Below are 20,418 nucleotides of genomic sequence, written 5' to 3' on the forward strand. Positions count from 1 at the left end.
ATAAAAGAGAAAAATTCTTAATTAAGCATTAAATTAATATCAAAAAGAAAAAGAACGGTTTTTATTTGCAAAGGCAGGAGAGACTTGAGAGAATGTGACTAAGTTTAGGGAATGTGTTAGCTTAGAAAGAGAAATTAATAATTTCCTAATGTTACAGAATGTATCGTCTCTGACAATGCCATCTTTGTTGTCTTGCTGCTTATAATTATTTTCCTGACCCACTAAATATGTGAGTCTCCAAAGTTTCATTCTCTCGTCCTCTGCTTCCCTTTTTCCTCCTCTCCATCCCACTCTCCTCCCACGGCTCCACTCCCTCCCCTCTCCTTTCTATACGGTGTCCTTCAGAAACCTCACCACTTTTTAGCTTCACCTGTCACCTCTATGGAAGTAACTCAGTGTCTTATATTCAGGCATAGCCTACTCTTCAAACTCCTATGTGTATATTCAGCAGCTTGCTAAACTCCAGCGTAAAAGTCACTATGCTCAAAATTCAAATCATCTTTCTTCTCAAATCTCCTTCTCCTGTGTTCTCTTTCTGTCATTCAAGATTAAATGATCAGGGTCATGGTTAAGTGTTCTCTCTCACCGTGGCTATTATTTAACATCACTTAACTTGTCCACCCATTCTCCATCCATTATGGAGTTCATTTATTTATCCACTCACTCATTTACTCATCCACCCAACGTTTATTGAATAACTTTGACTTGCCAGGGACTCTGCTAAATATACAGGTGAGCATATATACACATATACTAGAAAATATTCTATATGTATATTATATATAATGTATAATGTCTGTATACAGAAACATATAAATCTAAAATCACATTTAAAGTTTGCTTTTTCTCATATCTTAGTTTTTGATATCAGATGTTAATTTCCTTTTCACACGTTCAGTCAGCTATTAAAACGTCGGGAGGTGTCAGTACCTTTAAAAATTGAATATCTTTCTAAGGAATTGGATGCATGGAGAGCTTGCACACAGTCCACCAACAGGTGAGTAAATATGATATAGAAATTGGAATGTAGAAGGTATTTGATGTTATAGACAAACTTGTTGGAAGTATGTGTGGTCTCATTAATTTTAGCAGAATAATGAATCTTGATTTGTTTGGCATATATGCAGTAATAATTTACAATACCGTACTTTTCTGCCATTTAGTCCTTTGTTTTACTATAAATTAAGTCTGAAGGTGATTTGTCTCCATCAATAAAGGGGAACTAAATAATCATCAGGGATAATTTCTAATCTAAACATCAAAAATTCTATGATTTGACAAAATGAAATTTTGACATCTGTTGAAAATATAGATCATTAGAAGACTCTCCGTATACACCCCCTTCTGATTCACAAAGAATGATTTATGCAACATTATTAAAGAGACTAAAAGAAGAGTCACTGAAAGGAGTTATTGGACCAGATTATGTGACTGGATCAAATCTTCCAAGTCATTCTGATATTCACATTTCTTGTCTTACGGGATTAAAAATCCAGGTAAAGCCTAACATCAGACATAACATGCATTTCACCATTTTACGTGTTTACTTTTTGAAATGATATCTTAAAATAAGCCTCATTTGGATAAAAGTAAGTAATTTAGGACTGGGGCCCAGTAAGGAAATATTACCTCTAGTGCTTCCATAGTTAGTACAAGTGGCCTCTTTCTGCTAAAAATAAATTCAGATACAATCATTGTACTGACTCTTACCACAGAAGCAACTCATGTAATATGTATACTTAGTAACAAATAATATGTATACTTTGTAACAACTGTGTTTGAAAATACATATAGGTCATATCCTGAGGGAAATTAAATAAGGGAGACAAAGCAACAGTCAACAACAGATGATTATATCACAGTAGATTACATTCACTTTCTAGTCACCATCTGTGATGTATAAAAACAAAGCAAGTAAAACCTGAGAGATGTATATTATATTGTTAATATATTGTGCATGTTCTTACATCGAGTTACTGACCTTTTCTGCAATTAAAAATTATTGGGATCAATCATGAGGGATGTCTAATAGCCAAGGATTGGTCCCTAATGTACAATCAAATTAATGATGATGAATGATACCAGAGCCTCCCAATATGACCCAGGGGTGCCATTATCTCTAAGAAATAGAGAAGTCTTTATTGTCTTAGAGCCAGGACTAGTTGTAGGTGTCCCCATGAAGTAAACAAAGCCAAATCCCCTGAAATACAAATTGAGACTATGGATTAGACTAAAAGATCCTCACCTCCCAAGGGCCGGACACGGTGGCTCATGCCTGTAATCCCAGCACTTTGGGAGGCGAGGGTGGGTGGATCACCTGAGGTCAGGAGTTCAAGACTAGCCTGACCAACATAGAGAAACCCCATCTCTCCTAAAAATACAAAATTAGCCGGGCATGGTGGCACATGCCTGTAATCCCAGCTACTCGGGAGGCTGAGGCAGGATAATCTCTTGAATCCAGGAGGCAGAGGTTTTGGTGAGCCGAGATCGAGCCATTGCACTCCAGCCTGAGCAACAAGAGTGAAACTCCGTCTCAAAAAAAAAAAGATCCCCACCTCCCAATAATATACACAACTTATTGAGCAAATTCTTAGGTATTTCTAATGTAATGTAAAAAGTCACATTTCTAATGCTTCCATGCTAGGCCAATGAAGAAGGCAGGTTTTGTCATAGCCACCCAAAATAAATGAAGTAGCTGGATACTGATGTAAACCTTAACTGTAGCTTGCCACTGCAAGCTAGTTTAGTCTCAAAACATAACCAGTATCTTCCAAAAGACAGGACACATAGTTGTATACACCTCTATTATCCATTTATGCTCACAAATGAAGAACCAAGTCAGGAAATTAAATAACTTTTAGTAAAGAGCAAGAAACATTATGAAATATTTGGAGTATGTCATCGGTGCCATTCTCTGCCCTTTGTATACCATTTCTAGTACGTGGTACCTTCAGGTTTCTTTCCTCCTTTTCTTAAGGTTTCTTTTCTCCATCTGACCTTGACCTAAAAGATACTATCTAACCTCTCTGTAGCCAAACCTACATCCAGGAAAAGAGCTACTAATTATCTCATATACACTGAGCCCCACATGACTGGTATAGATGGAGTACTGTCCTGCCAGGATATTTCTGTTTCAATAGAAAGTTGACGTGTTTGGGTTATAATTGTGAAATTTCTAGTGCCTACTAATAGGAGCTACTTTACATACTCCTATGATGAGCTTTCCATTATCTAGAAATAATTTGCTAACAACGAGTTGTATCATTTGAAATCAGACCCAAAACTCAACAGCTTTAGAACCTAATTAAGAAAACATAATTTGTATTGCATCTTGTTTTTGAAATTATGCTTTTCCTTATCAGAGCTAGGTAATATAGATTGAAAACATTTCACATTTAGTTCTTTATAACTACCCTGGCATATATCATAACTGATGCAACTAAATTATAAATAAGCAAGAAAATCACATGACTAAGCATATTTTAAACTATATATCCAATATAGAACAATATTCGTCATCTTCCGGAGAGCACATTTAAAGTTTCTGGCTTAAATAATTTCCCCAGCTGTACTGACATAGGCTACATGAGTAAAATAGTGAAATATATTTAAGCCTATTACTAGGCATATATGCTTTTATAGAATAAGTAAACTTTGTGGCAGTTACCAGATTAGCAAAACATATTTGTCATTGGCAGTACTACTGTATTTAAAGAATTTAAATTGAAAACAATTCTATTTTGACAGATATTAGGGTATAATGATGTAATGTTAAGACATTTGAAAATGCTTCTATATTTGGGTCCAGCTCAAAAAAACTAATTTTCTCATAGTCTTAATTTTTTTTATTAGCTTTGCCTAAATATCATGTTTTTTTATTGCAGTGATTCTCTTTCTGAAAGTTTAAAAATACTTTGCAAATTTATAATCTCATCTTCTCTTTCCTCAACTCTCACTGTGCAGGGCCCTGTGTTTTTCCTTGAAGACGGGAAATCTGCTATCTCCTTGAATGATGCTTTGATGTGGGCAAAAGTGAATCCTTTCTCACCTTTAGGGACTGGAATACGACTCAATCCATTCTGATAGAAGATTTTTGTCCATGCTTGATTTTTTTTTAAAGAAAAACTTTCATGGGTTAGTATTACCTTAATCTTTGTTGCTCAAGTGCCAGAGGTTGGGAGAAGGATTGCAAGTTGGGAGAGGTGGGAAATAGCAGTGAATTTTATTCATTAACTTCAAAAAATAAAATATATATATAATTTAAAGGAAAAATAGGTGCCTCCTTTATAAACAGTAATAGCTATGTTTGGGAAGGAGGAAACATTTAAATTATAAAGGACTGAATAATCTAAAAAGCATATAAAAGTTTCACACAGCATAAAAGGTACCAAAATATCATATGGTTGAAATATGGAAACATATTAAATTGTGCAACACCTAGAATAGTGCTAGACATACAGTAAGTACTTAATGGATATTTGAATGATTGAATATCTTGAAATGTCGAAATGTAAGGTGTGTTCAGTGATCTTCAACTTAACAAACACTTATGTTCTCCTTTATAAAATGCATAGTAAACCACTAATGTTAGCTGTTTAATAAAAGTTTTCAGTTATAAGTTTAGTAAATATTAACAAATGGATACACATTCAAAATACTTAAAAAAAAAAGAAAATATTACCAGTTTTTTATCTGAAGTTTAACTGTCCCATTGTAAAGGTGTAAGTTATATAGGCATGAAAAAAATTGGTGGGTAAAAATCACAAAAGGCAGTCGAATATATATGAAAACTTGCATTAGGTGATAAAGTGACTATTTTAAGAGATTCGGCATGCATGGATATTAGTTTTGATTAATGTGTATAATAATTTACACAGTATACTCTAGTCAATTTATGTTAACTTTATTTAAAACATAATTTATTTGGCCGGGCGCGGTGGCTCACACCTGTAATCCCAGCACTTTGGGAGGCCAAGGCGGGTGGATCACCTGAGGTCAGGAGTTCGTGACCAGCCTGGCCAGCATGGTAAAACCCCGTCTCCACTAAAAATACAAAAATTAGCCAGGCATGGTGGCGGGTGCCTGTAATCCCAGCTACTTGGGAGGCTGAGGCAGGAGAATCCCTTGAACCTGGGAGGCAGAGGTTCCAGTGAGCCAAGATCACGCCACTGCACTCCAGCCTGGGCAACAAGAGCAAAACTCTGTCTCAAAAAACAAACAAACAAAAACCACAATTGATTTGATGAAAATTAGTTTTAAGTAAATGTTTGTAAATAGACATTGGTTGAATTTTTGGATGTATTATGTTGATTTAACTTTTAAATGTTTTTTAAAAGTGTAAAGCTATGAAAAGCCTGATAATGTGACTACAAATATTTCAGTTGGACTAGAATTCTGACTTTGAAACTTATTAAATTAATGCATACTGAAAGTACTTTGATACTCAAGTTGTTTCACAAGATTTATAATATAGATGTTTTTGTTTGACTAAAGAATAATCTCATATAACTAGAATACTTGTGACTTTTATTATCTTTAAACTTGTTGCATTTAAAATATTTTTAAAACCTTCTTAACAAAACTTCTTAAAACTGGAAAAAATATATATTATGTATCTATGTATCATATTTATCACATGACCACTCTTGATTCCTCAAAAAGACATTACAGGCTTAAATTCCATTTGATTAAAAAAAAAAAAAATTACCTGTAATCCCAGCACTTCGGGAGGCCGAGGCAGGCAGATCTTGAGGTTGGTAGATGGAGACCATCCTGGCCAACATGGTGAAACCCTGTCTCTACTAAAAATACAAAAATTAGCTGGGTGTCGTGGTGTTCACCTGTGGTCCCAGCTACTCAGGAAGCTAAGGCAGGAGAATCACTTGAATCCAGGAGGCGGAGGTTGCAGTGAGCTGAGATCACACCACTGCACTCCAGCCTGGGCGACACAGCAAGACCACCATCTCCAAAAATTATATATATAAAAATAATTAATATTATAGAATATACACAACTCAGAGATGCAATGGGTAATAAAAAGAGTACCTGAGATGTATTTTTTTAAACTCTTAGAGATATCTGTAACTCAAATTTTTCTTAGGTGAGGAGGATTATTAACTGGCATATATGTACTAAAAACCCCTCACTTAAAAATGGCAGTCTCAATCCTACTGTCATTCTTTTTGTTTTAAAATAAATAAATAAGCCTATCTTTTTTGTGCTTACATACTTAAAAGGATATCATTAAGTATATAAACAATCATTACTTTCTTCTGTATTTTTAATGAATGCAGGAAAATGATATTTTTATGTATAAAAGATGAAGAAAAAATTTTGCAAGTCTTTAAACACATAAATACAACAGAATAGCCAACCAATTTCTGTCTGAAATCTAAATTGGATGGATTTGACCATCATTCTATTATCTTTGATTTCTACAATGTCTATATCTTATTACTTATAACTATTAATTTTTCATAGAATTATGTCATTTGACTATGTCAATCTGTATATATTGTACCTTAATATGAAAAACAAATTTTTTAATTCATGAAAGTATTTTTATTAGATTTCATATGCATGAAACCCAAGCAAATTATATGAATTTATTTTACTATTTGAAAATGTCCATATTACCAATAATGTGGACAAATTACTTTGCAGGTTTAAATACGCCTCTATAAAGGAAGAGTCTCATTAGACAATGATTTTTAAAGCATTGGAAAAATATTTTGCCTGTAAAAGTCAGTAACTAGGTGGTTCACAACATTACAACATCAAAATAGTTACATCTTGTGAAAGTACATGATTTTTATGTCAATCAAGACAAATGAAATATGTATGTGTATATATATACATGTATATATGAAATATATATGTGTGTGTATATATATATATATATATATATATTTCTATGAAATTGTCCAGATGTGTTGAGGAACATGATCGCATTAGAGCAATGACTGTATTTTGTTGTCCTTATAACATTTATATTATTTCGGTTTTAAGTCAAAAGGTATTCTGAATATAATAAAAGCCTCACAAATTATTTGTAAAATTTAGTAGTTCATATTTAGTATATCAGTAATATAGAAGACATCTTTATAGTCAACTCTTAATAAATGTTTATTGTACCAAATCTTTGAGATATTTGTACCTAAATGAAATATGTACTTTCATGCTAAAATTATATATCATGACTGTGCTATAATTTGGCATGTCATTATCTAGATTTATATGTATGTATGTATTTCAGGTCCTTTAAATTTTAATAAACATTACAGTTAAATCCTGATATGACATAGTTACCGGCTAAGATGAGTAGTTGTTTCTTTCCCCAAAACACCATTGAAAGACAAGTGTTTCTCCGTAAATGCTTGGATCAGAGTCACCAGAGGTGTGAAAGGGCTAAGCTGTCCCACTGAGTTGTTACCCTACTCAGTAACCTAGGAAAGTCACTCCATTGAATTGTTCCAGAGGCTGATTCTTCACTAGAGAACACTGACTACAATGTACCCCGAAATTAGTATAAAAATGGAGAAAGTGCTTACTCATTAATACAAATGCTATGTCATAGTAGCTTCTATTCCCATAAGCTACTCGGGAGGCTGAGGCAGGAGAATGGCGTGAACCTGGGAGGCAGAGCTTGCAGTGAGCTGAGATCATGCCACTGTACTCCAGCCTGGAAAACAGAGCAAGACTCGGTCTCAAAAACCAAAAATAAAAACAAAACAAACAAAAATAAAAGGTTTTATTCCTATAGCAGCTGCTATAGCTCCTAGAAAATTTCATCACTTCCTTCTGTCAAAGATTCTTTTTGAAGTAAATGGTCTAAGATATGTCTGTAGTGTTAGCTTCTGTTGCACAATTCATCCTCAAGAAGCTCTTGAGGTTACCCACTTTGACCATCCTTGGTATCTTCATTTACATAATCACTATGTAATGAAGCCTACAGACTATTTCATATATTCCACTCTATAGGTTCCGCAGGATTCTTGGGAACTTACCATAGTCGGGCCATGAGTGATGAGCTCTTTCAGGAGATTGAACACAGCACCAAGAGGACAAAGAAACTTATTATTTGACTCTACCCAAAACTAATCCTCTTCTCTGGATCTTTTTCATGGCTGAGCTTCAGAGACTTGTTTCTCAAACCTTTTCCAAAGGAACTATATAGGTTAAAAATTATTCTCATAATTTTGTACTTTAGATTGTCCCATGAGAATACAAGACAACAGATACATTACTTATAACTGATTAAGATATGCATTTGACCTAGATCTCTTACCTCAGATAAAACTGGATTTTGAACACATTCCCAGTAAGTTACCTGTATCACGCGGGCTTTCTTAGTCTTCTTAAATATTATCTATCTAAAAATGCAAAATTTAACAAGGAAGTCTCTGGAGGTAGAATTGCTAATAAAACAGTCTGAACTTTCAAAAATGCAGAAAATCTGGTAAGTTTAACTGGAAATTGACATTAGTAATATTCATCTTGGGAGTCAAATGAGACTATTAATGAGCTAGTATCAAACATAAATGATACCAGTTGAAAATTTTGCACATATAATATATAAAATTACTATGTATATATGAAAGAGTATTAGTTTTTCAGGACATCAGTCTGCTTTTGTTTCCCTTCAGTTAAAATATGGGGCATAGCAGCAACCAGTGGGAACTTTTAAATTGAACTAAATGTATTGCTAAACACCAGAATCAAATTCTAAGAAAAGGATGATTTTCTTTCCCCACAACTTATTTTCAATAGAAGGGACACCTATTTTTTTTTAATGGTTTAAGTTCAGGCTGTTCTTAGAGACGATCAAGCTGTTCTATGGGCCAAAGTATAATAATCATTCAGAATACAATTTAATTAATGAATGTGATGTGTAACTATATAATAGGCAAAGCAGTAACTTTTAATTTCTAATAAAGAAAACATATTAAAAAGTAGATTCACCATTCCTACAAAATTACGAGAAAGAACTCTTACTCATCATGGTGAATTATGTTTATCCCTTTAAAATTATTTTTGCTCATTCTGTATTAATTTATTTAATTTTGTATTTTCAACAATGCCTGGCATAGGAGTTTAATAAACAAATTGAATGGAAAAGAAATGTTCTTTAACAATTATGGAAAAGACACCACTCTATTTATTATTGAAATGCATCCAATACTAGGTGATTCTGTTTCTTAATTATGGCGAGAGATGGTGGCATCACTTCTTCAAAGCCATTTGACAGGTACTTTTCAAGGTTTCTTGTCCATGTTTCTGATAGGTTTCATAACAGAGTAATAAGAATGTTGTCCAGCTTGCTTCACGTGTATTTCTCTTTGTGAACTGCCACCATTACCTATATTTGCTGGGACATTTAAATAAACAAAATTAAAATCAATTCCTGGTTACTAAATATTCATACAAGCATCAACATGTCTAATGTATCAAATATATGCAGAATGATTGGCAACAGGTCGAGCACAGTTAATCCAAATGCCTGGTAAACAAGAATATTTAAATCATGCATTATAGTACTCATGGATAAAAAAAGTCTGAATGTCAGCCACTTCCAAAAGTCATCAGCCTAAAAATCTCCAGGGCTTATTTTGGTGCATCTGATACTGAATATGACCCAACTATTCTTAGATATTGCTTCAGAAAGCAGCTGAGGCAACAGTAGCACAATTTTATACTTAGATTTGACAAACGTCCATGATTCATAATACAGTTTATGGAACTCTGATTACACTGAGGAATTCCAGCTAGCCACCCAGACTCTGTAGGTCACTCAATTCTAATGGGAGGGGCCAGTGGCAACTAAGACATCTATATTCCACTGGCCCATAATTTTGCTAGATATTAAATTTTGGTAAACAAGTAGAGGAACTTGAGTGTTATAAAAAGGAAAAAGCAAAGGTAACAACCTAACTTACAATTAATTTTGGCCACCCTGTTTGATAATTAGAAGATTTTCAGATGAACAGCCTGTGATTTCAGTGCCATTATATGAAATCTTAGATGGTAAAATAAAGTTCCTACAGTCTAGTGTTTTTGCTTCTCCTCCTTCCATTAACTATCAAACTATGGTAGCAGACCTGAACTATTTACTCTACCCTCTTATCAGAAACTGAAATGAAGTCCTTTGAACAAATGTAGAAAAAAATTATTTAACACTTAACAGTTCTCATCCATATAATTACCAAAGCTGAATCCACATCATTCATTAATTTACTATGTGCCTAGATTAAGAGAATCCAAGTACATTACTGGAACAGGATTCAGACAAGTAAAAAAAATAAATGTATGTTCACCTTCCCATCCTGATCTACCTTGTCCAGTGAAGGCTTCCATAAACCCATCTCTTTTTCCAAAGAGAGCAAGACTATTGAGGTGAAAGCGAATCATAAAAGAGCATCCAGAGAATCATAAAAAAGAGCAGTAGAGAATAAAATGGGAGGAGTTATTTATGGCCGCTTATACATTATTAAAATTGTAAAAGCAAAAATTCATTTTACTTGGAATCCTGATCTGAAGTAATGATAGCATGTAGTTTTTCTAAAAACTCATGTGAACCTTGAAGATTTTCAAAAAAGATAACAAAAATGAGAAATACTCTTTAGCAATTCAAATATCAGCAGGCATCAGTTTTTGTCTCTGGCCTATTTGCATCTCTTTCTTACACAAGAAGGAAGCCGTGCTGTGACTCATTACTCCTCCTTTCTACCTTTTCACTGCAGGTCCCAAAGCAGGTGACCCTGCTCTTTCCCTTTCCCAGTCAGTCAATCATAAGGGAATGAGGCAAGCAAGTTAAACACAAAAACAAAACTTACCTGCAATTTCCTTTCCATACCTCCTAATCCCCTCCTCCTATGCTCACCCTACCACTGTGGCTTCACCTCCCTCCCTGCTGGAACTTTCATCACAAATGTCACCAACAGAAGAAGGTTGAGGCAGGCTGAAGGAGAGGATATATTCCTAGAATCTAAAGGTGAAACTATGGATGCATTTTATTCATGGAAACATTGTTATCCACTTCCGTTGGATTCTATTATGGTTACTATGCCTCAGGTGGATGAAGAGTTAAAGGGATTTTGATGGACTGGCCTTATGTTTGGACATAAAAAGTGTGCTATGAGGAACACTAGTTCTACAAGGCCATCAAACAAAGCAAAACCAAATAGTGATATGTGATCAAATAGACTTTGGAAAACACTTCATTCTGCCTCTCTCCCCTTTACTATTTACAATGCATATTAACATATTAAAGGTTCTGAGAAATCATAAGTTTTGTTTTTTTGTTTTTTTTAAAAAAAAAAAGAACATTGGCACTGCTCTCAAAGACTCTATGTAAACAAAGAACTTTTATCCCCGGCGAAATCCCTCAACACATCGGAAAACATAACCTGTAGCAGCAGTCCACACACATTTTCTGTAAAGGGCTGGAGAGTAAATATTTTAGGCTCTGTGGTAGGGTTGCCAGATAAAATATAGGACACCTAGTTAAATTTGAATTTCAGATAATGAATAATTTTTAGTAAAAATGTGTCCTAAATATGTCCTCAAAGGTATTTGTTGCATTGCCCTGTGTTTTTATTTGCTAAATCTGGCAACTCAACTTTCTAGGCTAGACAGTCACCTTGGCAACTACTCAACCCAACTGTTGTAGGGTCAAAGCAGCCATAAGCAAGGCATAAAATGAACAGGAGTGGCTATGTTCCCTGTTATTTATGAGCACGGGAACTTGAATTTCATAGCATTTCTATGTGTCAGGAATTACTATTTTTTTTTAACCATGAAATCCTAGCAGTTTGGGCGGACTGCCTGAGCTCAGGAGTTCGAGACCAGCCTGGGCAACACAGTGAAACTCCATCTCTACTAAAATACAAAAAATTGGCCAGCGTGGCAGTGTGCATTCTAGTCCCAGCTACTCGGGAGGCTGAGTCAGGAGAATCACTTGAACCCAGGAGATGGAAGTTGCAGTGAGCCGAGATCGCACCACTGCACTCCAGCCTGGGTGACAGAGTGAGACTCCGTCTCCAAAAAAAAAAAAAAAGTAAAAACTATTTTTAACTTGTGAACTATACAAAAACAGGCAACAGGCTGAATCTGGACCGTGGGCTACAGTTTGCTGTAGTATAAATGCTTTCTGAATTAACAGGGTTTAATCAAGTGACTTCTTGTAATACAACTGATTGAGAATTCTTAGTATGCAAGTATCTATATCTGTCTCAGGACTGACTGACTCAACTTCTGACTACTGAAGAACTGAGCTTTGAACTCTAATGAGCCTGACGTGTTTCAGACTCACCTATTTAAGCATAAATCAGAACTCAGTGGATCTGATTGTAGCAGGCTGGGGAGGGGGCAGCGACTTAGCAGACCACATGTTCCCTTCACTTATCATAAAGAACTGCATACCAGTGTAATTGACAGTGTAGGACTGAATGTTGACCTACACCAACATTTTAACTATTTAACCGTTTTTTAAAACTTTAATTGAAGAAAGTCAAGCAAAAAAAAATCAATTTTAAGAAGCAAGGAGTTAAAACTTACGTAAAACAGGGGCAACTCTTCCTCTTTTAACTTTTGAATTATATCTGCGCCCAGAGGCTTGGGCAGGAAGGTGATTGAGAGTAACTTCTCCCACTGTTGGTTTCACATCAAACCATTCTATAAAATATGAACACAAAAGTTATTTCTTAAAAAGCCATAATGGCCATTGTCAAAATAAGATGCCATAATTTAAAAATTAAGTAAATTATTTAAATTTCTGTTTATCATATTCCTTAGTGTGAGTACATAGGTTAATAATCCCTCCCCACATTGCTCACAATATATTTAATACACAAAATAGTTACTTTAAAGGTAATATATGTATGTTCCTGTTAGTCTTTGGTAAGTTTTTATTCAATTATAATGTATATACAAAAAGGTAAACAAACAGTAAGTGTAATTCACTCCAATGAATTTGTGAGTGAATACACCTAGGGTACCATCATCCAGATCAAGAAATGATGTATTACCGGTACCCCAAAGCCCCCTCATGTTTTTCCAAGACAGTATACTAAAAGGAAAATGCTATCCTGACTTCTATCATCATAGGTTAGTTTTATGTATTTTTATATTTGATGAAATCATACAGTATCTTTCATTTTGCACATATTTTATACTATAAAAATCGTGAATTAAAATTATTTCCATGTTTCCTGTATTTCTTTTTAACTAATCCCGTAAACTGAAATACTTGGGCAATTTCCCTGTGCTTCTAAAGATCACTTCCTCCTCTGCAACTCATCCTTCACTAAGGCTTGAAGAAGTTGCTAAGTTAATTCCTACTCACCAGTCATTCTCTGTCAACACTAAACACGACTCTAGTCAGTAACACTGCCAGAATTATAGTTATCACAATTATTACTTTGGCCACAAATGAGAAATGTTTAAAATCAGCAGTCTCAGGAATCAAGACTGGAGAAAGAGTACTATTCAAGAATTGGAAGGGTTGAGATGATCTGTAGCTAAAGAAAAAATGTGTTCAAAAGACAACAGAGATACAGGTTAGTTTTCTACAAAGATAGACTTTTAAGCAGAAAAGTCAATGATGTCTGATTTGTGGTGTTAAAATATAACTGGACAGAACTAAAATGCTAGACAACAAAAGAACTGAAAGAGGTGAAGGGGTGGCAGCGAGGGATCAGTGTCATAGTGTTCTAAGGTCCTTGCAGTTTCAGGAAGAGAGTAAAGATTAATTTTAGACTAAGATAAATATGCATGCTAAAATGTACAGATTAGCACTAAAAAGAGTAGAAATTTAAAATGTTCAAAATTAGTGGGAAAAAAAAATCTTTGGAAAAAAATTTAGTCCAAAAGAAGAAAATATAGGTAAGATGAAAAGAAGAAACAGAAAAAGAGAAAAAAAAAAAACTCAAAATAGTATGTTAGATATGAATACATATAACAACAGGCAGTATTAATAAATTCATAACAATAAATCGCTGTAAATGAAATAGAAACAATACTTCATAGAAGAACAAATTTTAGGACTTTACAAAGTATCAACACTAATTATAAAGCAATAATAATTAAGACAAGATGCTGAAGTGACACACATGTAGACAAAGTTGAATAGAAGGCTCAGAAACAGACCCATACATACATGCAGACTGAAACACGAGCGGGCATTACAAATAAGTGGGAAAAGAATAGACTATTCAAAACATGGAGCTGAGGCAACTGGTTCTTCATATGGATTGCAGATGAAGTAACAATGTAGCAGGACAAGCCGCAGACAAAACCCCTCAGACACCAAGTTAAAGAAGGAAGCGGTTTATTCGGCCTGGAGCTTCGGCAAGACTCCTGTCTCAAGAGCTGAGCTCCCCGAGCGAGCAATTCCTGTCCCTTTTAAGGGCTCACAACTCTAAGGGGGTCTGCGTGAGAGGGTCGTGATTGATTGAGCAAGCAGGGGGTACGTGACTGGGGGCTGCATGCACCGGTAATTAGAACAGAACAGGACAGGACAGGGATCTTCACAGTGCTTTTCTATACAATGTCTATAATCTATAGATAACAACCGATTAGGTCAGGTGTCGATCTTTACCAGGCCCAGGGCATGGCACTGGGCTGTCTGCCTGTGGATTTCATTTCTGCCTTTTAGTTTTTACTTCTTCTTTCTTTGGAGGCAGAAAATGGGCATAAGACGATATGAGGGGTGGTCTCCTCCCTTAACAGCTTACACGTTTTCACTTTAATCAATTTAAACCTTAAAAGGTTTCACTTTAATCAATTTAAACATAGGAGGATATATTTATAATCTCATTATGGGAACAGTGTTAACTATGAAGCTTGTATTCGATTTTCATTCCTACCATAACAAATTACCACAAATATCATGACTTAAAACAGCCATTTTTATCTCACGGTACAGAAGTCTGTGTCCTCTATTTAGAGTCTCACGAGGCTGAAAGCAAGGTATTGGCAGGGCTGCATTCCTTTCTGGAAGTTCTGGGGATGAATCTTCTCCCAGGTTCACTCAGCTCTTTGGCAGAATGCAGTTTCTTATGTTTGCAGGACTGAGGCCCCTGTTTGTTGCCTGGCTGTCAGCCCAAGGTAATTCTTTGCTCCCGGAAGCTGCACCACATACCTTCTCATGCTCTCCATGTTGTCCCTTGCAGCAATACCAGGTTGAGACCCTATCACACTCCAGATCTCTTACTTCTCCTTCTGCTATATGTATCTTGATTCCAGTTGAAGAAAGATCTCGCTTCTAAGGGTTTGTGTGATTAGATCAGGTCTGCCTGAATAAGCCAGCATACACACCCTATCTTGGGGTCCATAACTTTACATCTGCAAAGTCTCTTTGTCATGTAAAGTATCATATTCACAGGTTTCAGGGATTAGGACATGGATAGCAGGGGGGCTCATTTTGCCTACTACAGAGTTTCGTAAAATCAACTAAACTTAAAAATACATATGAATGAAATAAAAAATAATATGTAAATAGTATGTATAGCTAAATGAAATAAAGAATAATATATAAATAATATGTATAGATATTTTTTTTCTTTTTTTGAGACAGAGTCTCGCTCTGTCACCCAGGCTGGAGTGCAGTGGCACAATCTTGGCTCACTGCAACCTCTGCCTCCTAGGTTCAAGCCATTCTCCTGCTTCAGCCTCCCCAGTAGCTGGGATTACAGGCACACGCCACCATGCCCAGATAATTTTTGTATTTTTAGTAGAGACGGGATTTCACCATGTTGGTCAGGCTGGTCTCAAACTTTTGACCTCGTGATCTGCCTGCCTTGGCCTCCCAAAGTGCTGGGATTACAGGCGTGAGCCACTGCACCCAGCCTAGATTTTTAAATCAAGAAAATTATAAACAGAGGCAGCAGGATGATAGTTACCCTTGGAAGGGAATATGGAGAATGCAGTCCGAGGACACAAAGGGGAAGGTAAAGCCATTAGTAATGTTCTATTTCTTAACCTGTGTAGGGATATACAAATGTGTTTTCATCGTTAGTCATCTTCTTTAAATTGTACATACACATTATATACATGCATGTGTGATAAATATCACAGCAAAATTTTAATGTTTAAAAACATGCAAAATGTTTCAAGATAAAACTCTCCTAATTAATAACCTGAATCATTCCTTTACTCATGAATTCATGAGTAAAGCCAGAGATGAGAAAAATCAAGGAAGAGAAAACAAAATATAAGAAATGGAAGAATGGACAGAGTAAGGAAGGACAAAACCTAAAATATCCATCTCGCAATTTTAGGAGATGTTAAAATTGGTGGTGCTTTCCTCTCTTGCTAGAAGCCAGAGAGAAAATGGTTTTCTTCAGAAAAAGTTCACAGGGGAGAGAAATGCTAATGACCTACATCTGCCTCTTTTCCTGAATGTTTGGGTGCCGCAGAAATGATGTGGTCTCTAGATGTCTGGAATCAAGTGAAATAAAATTTCAATACATGAGTGGTTTCCTGAGTAACTGCCAGAAAAAAAAAACAAAAAAATGTAGAGTGAAAGTTCAATTACTCTGCCACCTGCCAGTGACTCTGGCAAATGCAGATGGCAAATGCTTTGTTTGGGTACTTAGAGAATGATTTCAGTGATACCTCTGCAAACTTGCCACGATCGCCCCAATCTGCTCTAGCATCTACATCTGGACAAGCCTGCTATGGAAAGCATCACATTGTCCACACTGCAGACAGCATCCAGAGTGAATCATAGTCAGCCAGGCTTTTCCCAAGGGATGAGTGTCCTGCTTAACTCTTAAACTCCTTAGTTACTTGATATATGAACTTATTTCTTGTGAAAGTTTACATGAATTTTTATACACATATACATTTTTCTAAAAAGAAGTCTGTATACTGTGTTAACCTATGCCTTCAACAAAAAGATTGATTTATAAACCACTCCAATGCTAATAAATCATTTCACTGCTAGCATTAAAGAAGTAATTTCCCTTTAAACCAGTTACAGAAGATAGCAAAATGGGCCAGTGCCGACATTTCTTTCATCTGTGCTCAAGAATAGCCTGATAGAGCTTGGTAGAACTCAGCTGTTTCCAAGGAAAACTTACCTGGATTCAATTTTCTGCCTAATTTTCTTTGCAACATATGTAAAAGGATGAGGAACTCTGCTTTAAGTTCATTGCTCAGCATGTTGGGATTGCTTAGTAATTCAGATAACCTAATGTTATCTTTAATAGACTTTGAAACTGTAGACCTGGAAACCAGGGGTAAACGCATCTGGTAACTATAGTCCGTGAAATTCACAAAGTCATCCTGGATACTTTTAATTCTGGAAATAAAAAATAAAACACTGTTGATAAGCAACATTTTAGTAACGAGATTTATATTATCAAAAGTTTCACATCAAATTGTATTACTAGGAAATTACAAAGAACTTACTCTCGATGTGTTAATAAAGTGTAAACCTCTTCTATCAATATTTCAGGCACTCCAGCTTTACAATGAATTGTTCCATGGATTAGTTCTTTGGGTAATTTAAATTTTTTTCTTTCCAGGAACTTTAATAGTAGAAATAAAATGTTTTTATCATAAGAAATTCTATAAAAATCTCCAAGTACTATGAATTCACTTTAATCTCCCTTTTATTCACCTATCAAGTAATTTTTTGTGTTTAACGCATTATTAAAAGATAATATTCAGCAGGAAAACCAATCAGTATATATCATGCTAATGGAAATAATTATGCTCAGTTTCATAGGTGACTCATGACATAAACAGTTGGAATTTAATAAACTTTGTCATACACAGGAACAAGCTGCCAACTCAGTATCACACAGTCACACACATACATGTAGAGATCCAGGAAATTAGGATGGCACACTTTAAAACAAACATCTTAACAGTTAAAAGTGTAAATGATTGCTAACGTACCTTCTCCAACTGTGCCCAGTTATCCAACTTGACTTTTAAAGAGGTCCCATTTTCAAAGGATGATAATTCAAGTTCCCAGGGGTAATATATACAGAATATTTCTGCAATTAGGAAGCCATTTGAAAAATCTCTGATCCATGGCAATTAGGAAATGAAATAAGGTGTAGTTAATTATGCAGTTTGTATTATTTTATAATTAACACTAGTCTAATATTCCACACGAAAAGTATGTTGTAAAATGAGTGTTGTTGGATCATTGCTCTAAGGAGAATCTACTGTGGAATTTTGCTAAGATTATCTACGTTTCAAAGGCTTTGGTGTTCTTTTGATGAACCCAAACTGTTAATTTGTATTGAATCTGCATTTCAACAAGATCCCCAGGTGATTCATATGCACTTTAAAATTTCAGAGGCATGGTTGTAAGGAATACTGAAGACAAATTAGTAAACTAGTCCCCCGCTTATCTGCAGTTTTGCTTTCTGCAGTTTCAGTTACCTTGGGTCAATCACAGTCGGAAAATATTAAATGGAAAATTCAAGAAATAATTTGTAACTTTTAAACTGTACTCTGTTCTGGGCAGTCTGATGAAATCTCCCTGCCTGCTCTGTGTTGCCTAGGATGTGAATCCTCCCTTTGTCCAGAGTCTCCACGTTGTAGACATCAGTCACCTTTTAGTTATCAGATCAACTGTGTAGAGTGTGGTGCGCTTGTGTGCAAAGTACAAGAGCAGTGATGCTGGTGATTCAGATATGCCAGAGAGAAACCATAAAATTATTCCTTTGGTGAAAAGATGAAAGTTCTTGACTTAATAGAAAGTTGTAAGAATGGTTAGAATGGTAGGAATGAATCTTATATCCCTGAAATATGAAGAAAAGAAATTCTTGATAGTTTCGCCATCACACCTCAAGCTGAAAAACTTTCAGCCAGTGTGTGATAAGTGCTTAGTTAAGATTTTTAAAAAGGCATTAAATTTGTGGATGGAAGACATAAACAGAAATGTGTTCTGAGAGAGGGTTCTGTAGTATCCACAGTTCCAGGCATCCACTGGGGATCTTGGAATGCCTCTCTGATAAGGAGAGACTACTTTAAACCATATTCTGCAAAAGATTCATTGCCTTTTTATAGAATTTAGTTTGCATTCCCAGAGCAAATATTAGCTGCCAGTTACATACAAAGTGCCTACAATTAAGCAGCAAGTTTAAAAACTTGTTGATAACTCTCAAACTAGATGCCATCTCCGACAGAGGGTAAACTGATCCTTACCAGCATTTTTTTTTTTTTTTTTGAGACAGAGTCTTACCCTGCCACCCAGGCTGGATGCAGCGGCGTAATCTCGGCCCACTGCAACCTCCGCCTCCCGGGTTCAAGCATTCTCCTGCCTGCAGCCTCCCCAGTAGCTGGGATTACAGGCACCCGCCACCACACCCGGCTAATTTTTGTATTTTTAGTAGAGATCGGGTTTCACCATGTTGGTCAGGCTGTTACTGAACTCCTGTCCACAGGTGATCCGCCTGCCTCGGCTCCCAAAGTGCTGGGATTACAGGCATGAGCAATTGTGCCTGGCCGTCCTTACCAGTATTAATGCCCAATGTCACTAAAGAAAAAGCTTTGACTATTTTAATATTTTTGTAGTCACCAAAGCATTCTATATTGTCTACAGTTTAATGATTGATTAATTGAATAAATAAGATGTTTCGTGATATTTTGTTAAGGCCTTGATCCCTAATAGTATTTTCGTGTGTCTCCGAGGGTGGGGGGGTCTTGATTTGAAACATAAGCCAGGCCTGGGTAGGCAATCTGAGGCCTGGCAGGCGGCGGAAAGCAGGCGGGGCGCCCACCGAGGGGGCCTAGGACTGGCTTACTCAAGCACCTGTTGATGTTCCTGGGGAAGAAGCTGAGATCCAGACCCTGAAGCCAACGCAGAACGGAACGAGACAGGTGGGAGCTCTTCGGCGCATGCGGATAGACCAGACACTTCTTAGGCCTCCCTCGGATGGGAGCTGCTAGCTGTGGCGAAAGTGACGGTGACTTGGCTAGGGCTGCCGCAGTCTGTGTCAAATACTCTCTTTCCCGGCCGGCGGCAGCCATGGCGCTTTCTGGGTTGCTACGGCAACAGCACGAGGCGGGGCTGGGCCTTAGAGCTGGCGGGGCGGCCTCGTGAGGCGGGGCGGAGTCTTATGGGGCGAGACCTCAGCGCCTGCGCAAGCGCTGCAGCGGCCGCCCGGGCTTCCGCTTTACTCCGATTTTGGAGCGCGGAGCCGTGTGTTGAGGGACGCAAAGCTGTGGTCCCAGTGGTGTGGCTGCGGTCTGGGGAGAGCTTTCAATCTCAGATTTAGTTGGCCTCACTGTTAACCTATTTAGAGCTTTTTTTTTTCTTATGTCGTTGTTCATAAGTTTTGTATTTTAAGTATTGTTCGTTTCTGCCCAGCCAAAGGCCTATTTTCAGTCCTGTAGTTTGAGGAGTGGTGTGAGAAGACTCCAGAGGCCAAGGACAGTTTTTGTTTGGGAATTGGA

The 20,418-nt window shown here is 36.4% G+C and overlaps 2 protein-coding genes across 6 annotated transcripts in view; one reads left to right on the forward strand and one right to left on the reverse strand.

Moving 5' to 3' along the window:
• The window catches only part of WDR17 (WD repeat domain 17), a 112,735-nt gene extending 105,441 nt beyond the window's left edge, over positions 1-7,294 (forward strand). For 2 of the 5 annotated variants that reach the window (XM_003276667.3, XM_030816343.1), the window contains exons 27-29: positions 899-997; positions 1,313-1,496; positions 3,964-5,703. In XM_003276667.3, coding sequence (XP_003276715.2) covers positions 899-997; positions 1,313-1,496; positions 3,964-4,083 — 403 coding nt within the window. In that variant the 3' untranslated portion in view covers positions 4,084-5,703. Of the gene's footprint in view, positions 1-898; positions 998-1,312; positions 1,497-3,963 lie in introns of all 5 variants that reach the window. The other 3 variants (XM_030816340.1, XM_030816342.1, XM_030816341.1) reach the window with 2 other exon arrangements.
• A 1,843-nt stretch (positions 7,295-9,137) lies between these two features.
• Positions 9,138-20,101, reverse strand: SPATA4 (spermatogenesis associated 4). Its single transcript, XM_003276669.2, has 6 exons — positions 19,775-20,101; positions 17,905-18,034; positions 17,413-17,531; positions 17,082-17,302; positions 12,556-12,672; positions 9,138-9,367 (listed from the first exon to the last, which is right to left on the reverse strand). The coding sequence occupies exons 1-6, from the start codon at positions 19,990-19,992 to the stop codon at positions 9,255-9,257; spliced, it is 918 nt and encodes a 305-aa protein (XP_003276717.1). The 5' UTR covers positions 19,993-20,101; the 3' UTR covers positions 9,138-9,254.
• Between the last annotated feature and the right edge of the window lie 317 nt (positions 20,102-20,418).

This window comes from Nomascus leucogenys, chromosome 7b, assembly GCF_006542625.1.
Source record: "Nomascus leucogenys isolate Asia chromosome 7b, Asia_NLE_v1, whole genome shotgun sequence".
Classification (NCBI taxonomy): Eukaryota; Metazoa; Chordata; class Mammalia; order Primates; family Hylobatidae; genus Nomascus; species Nomascus leucogenys.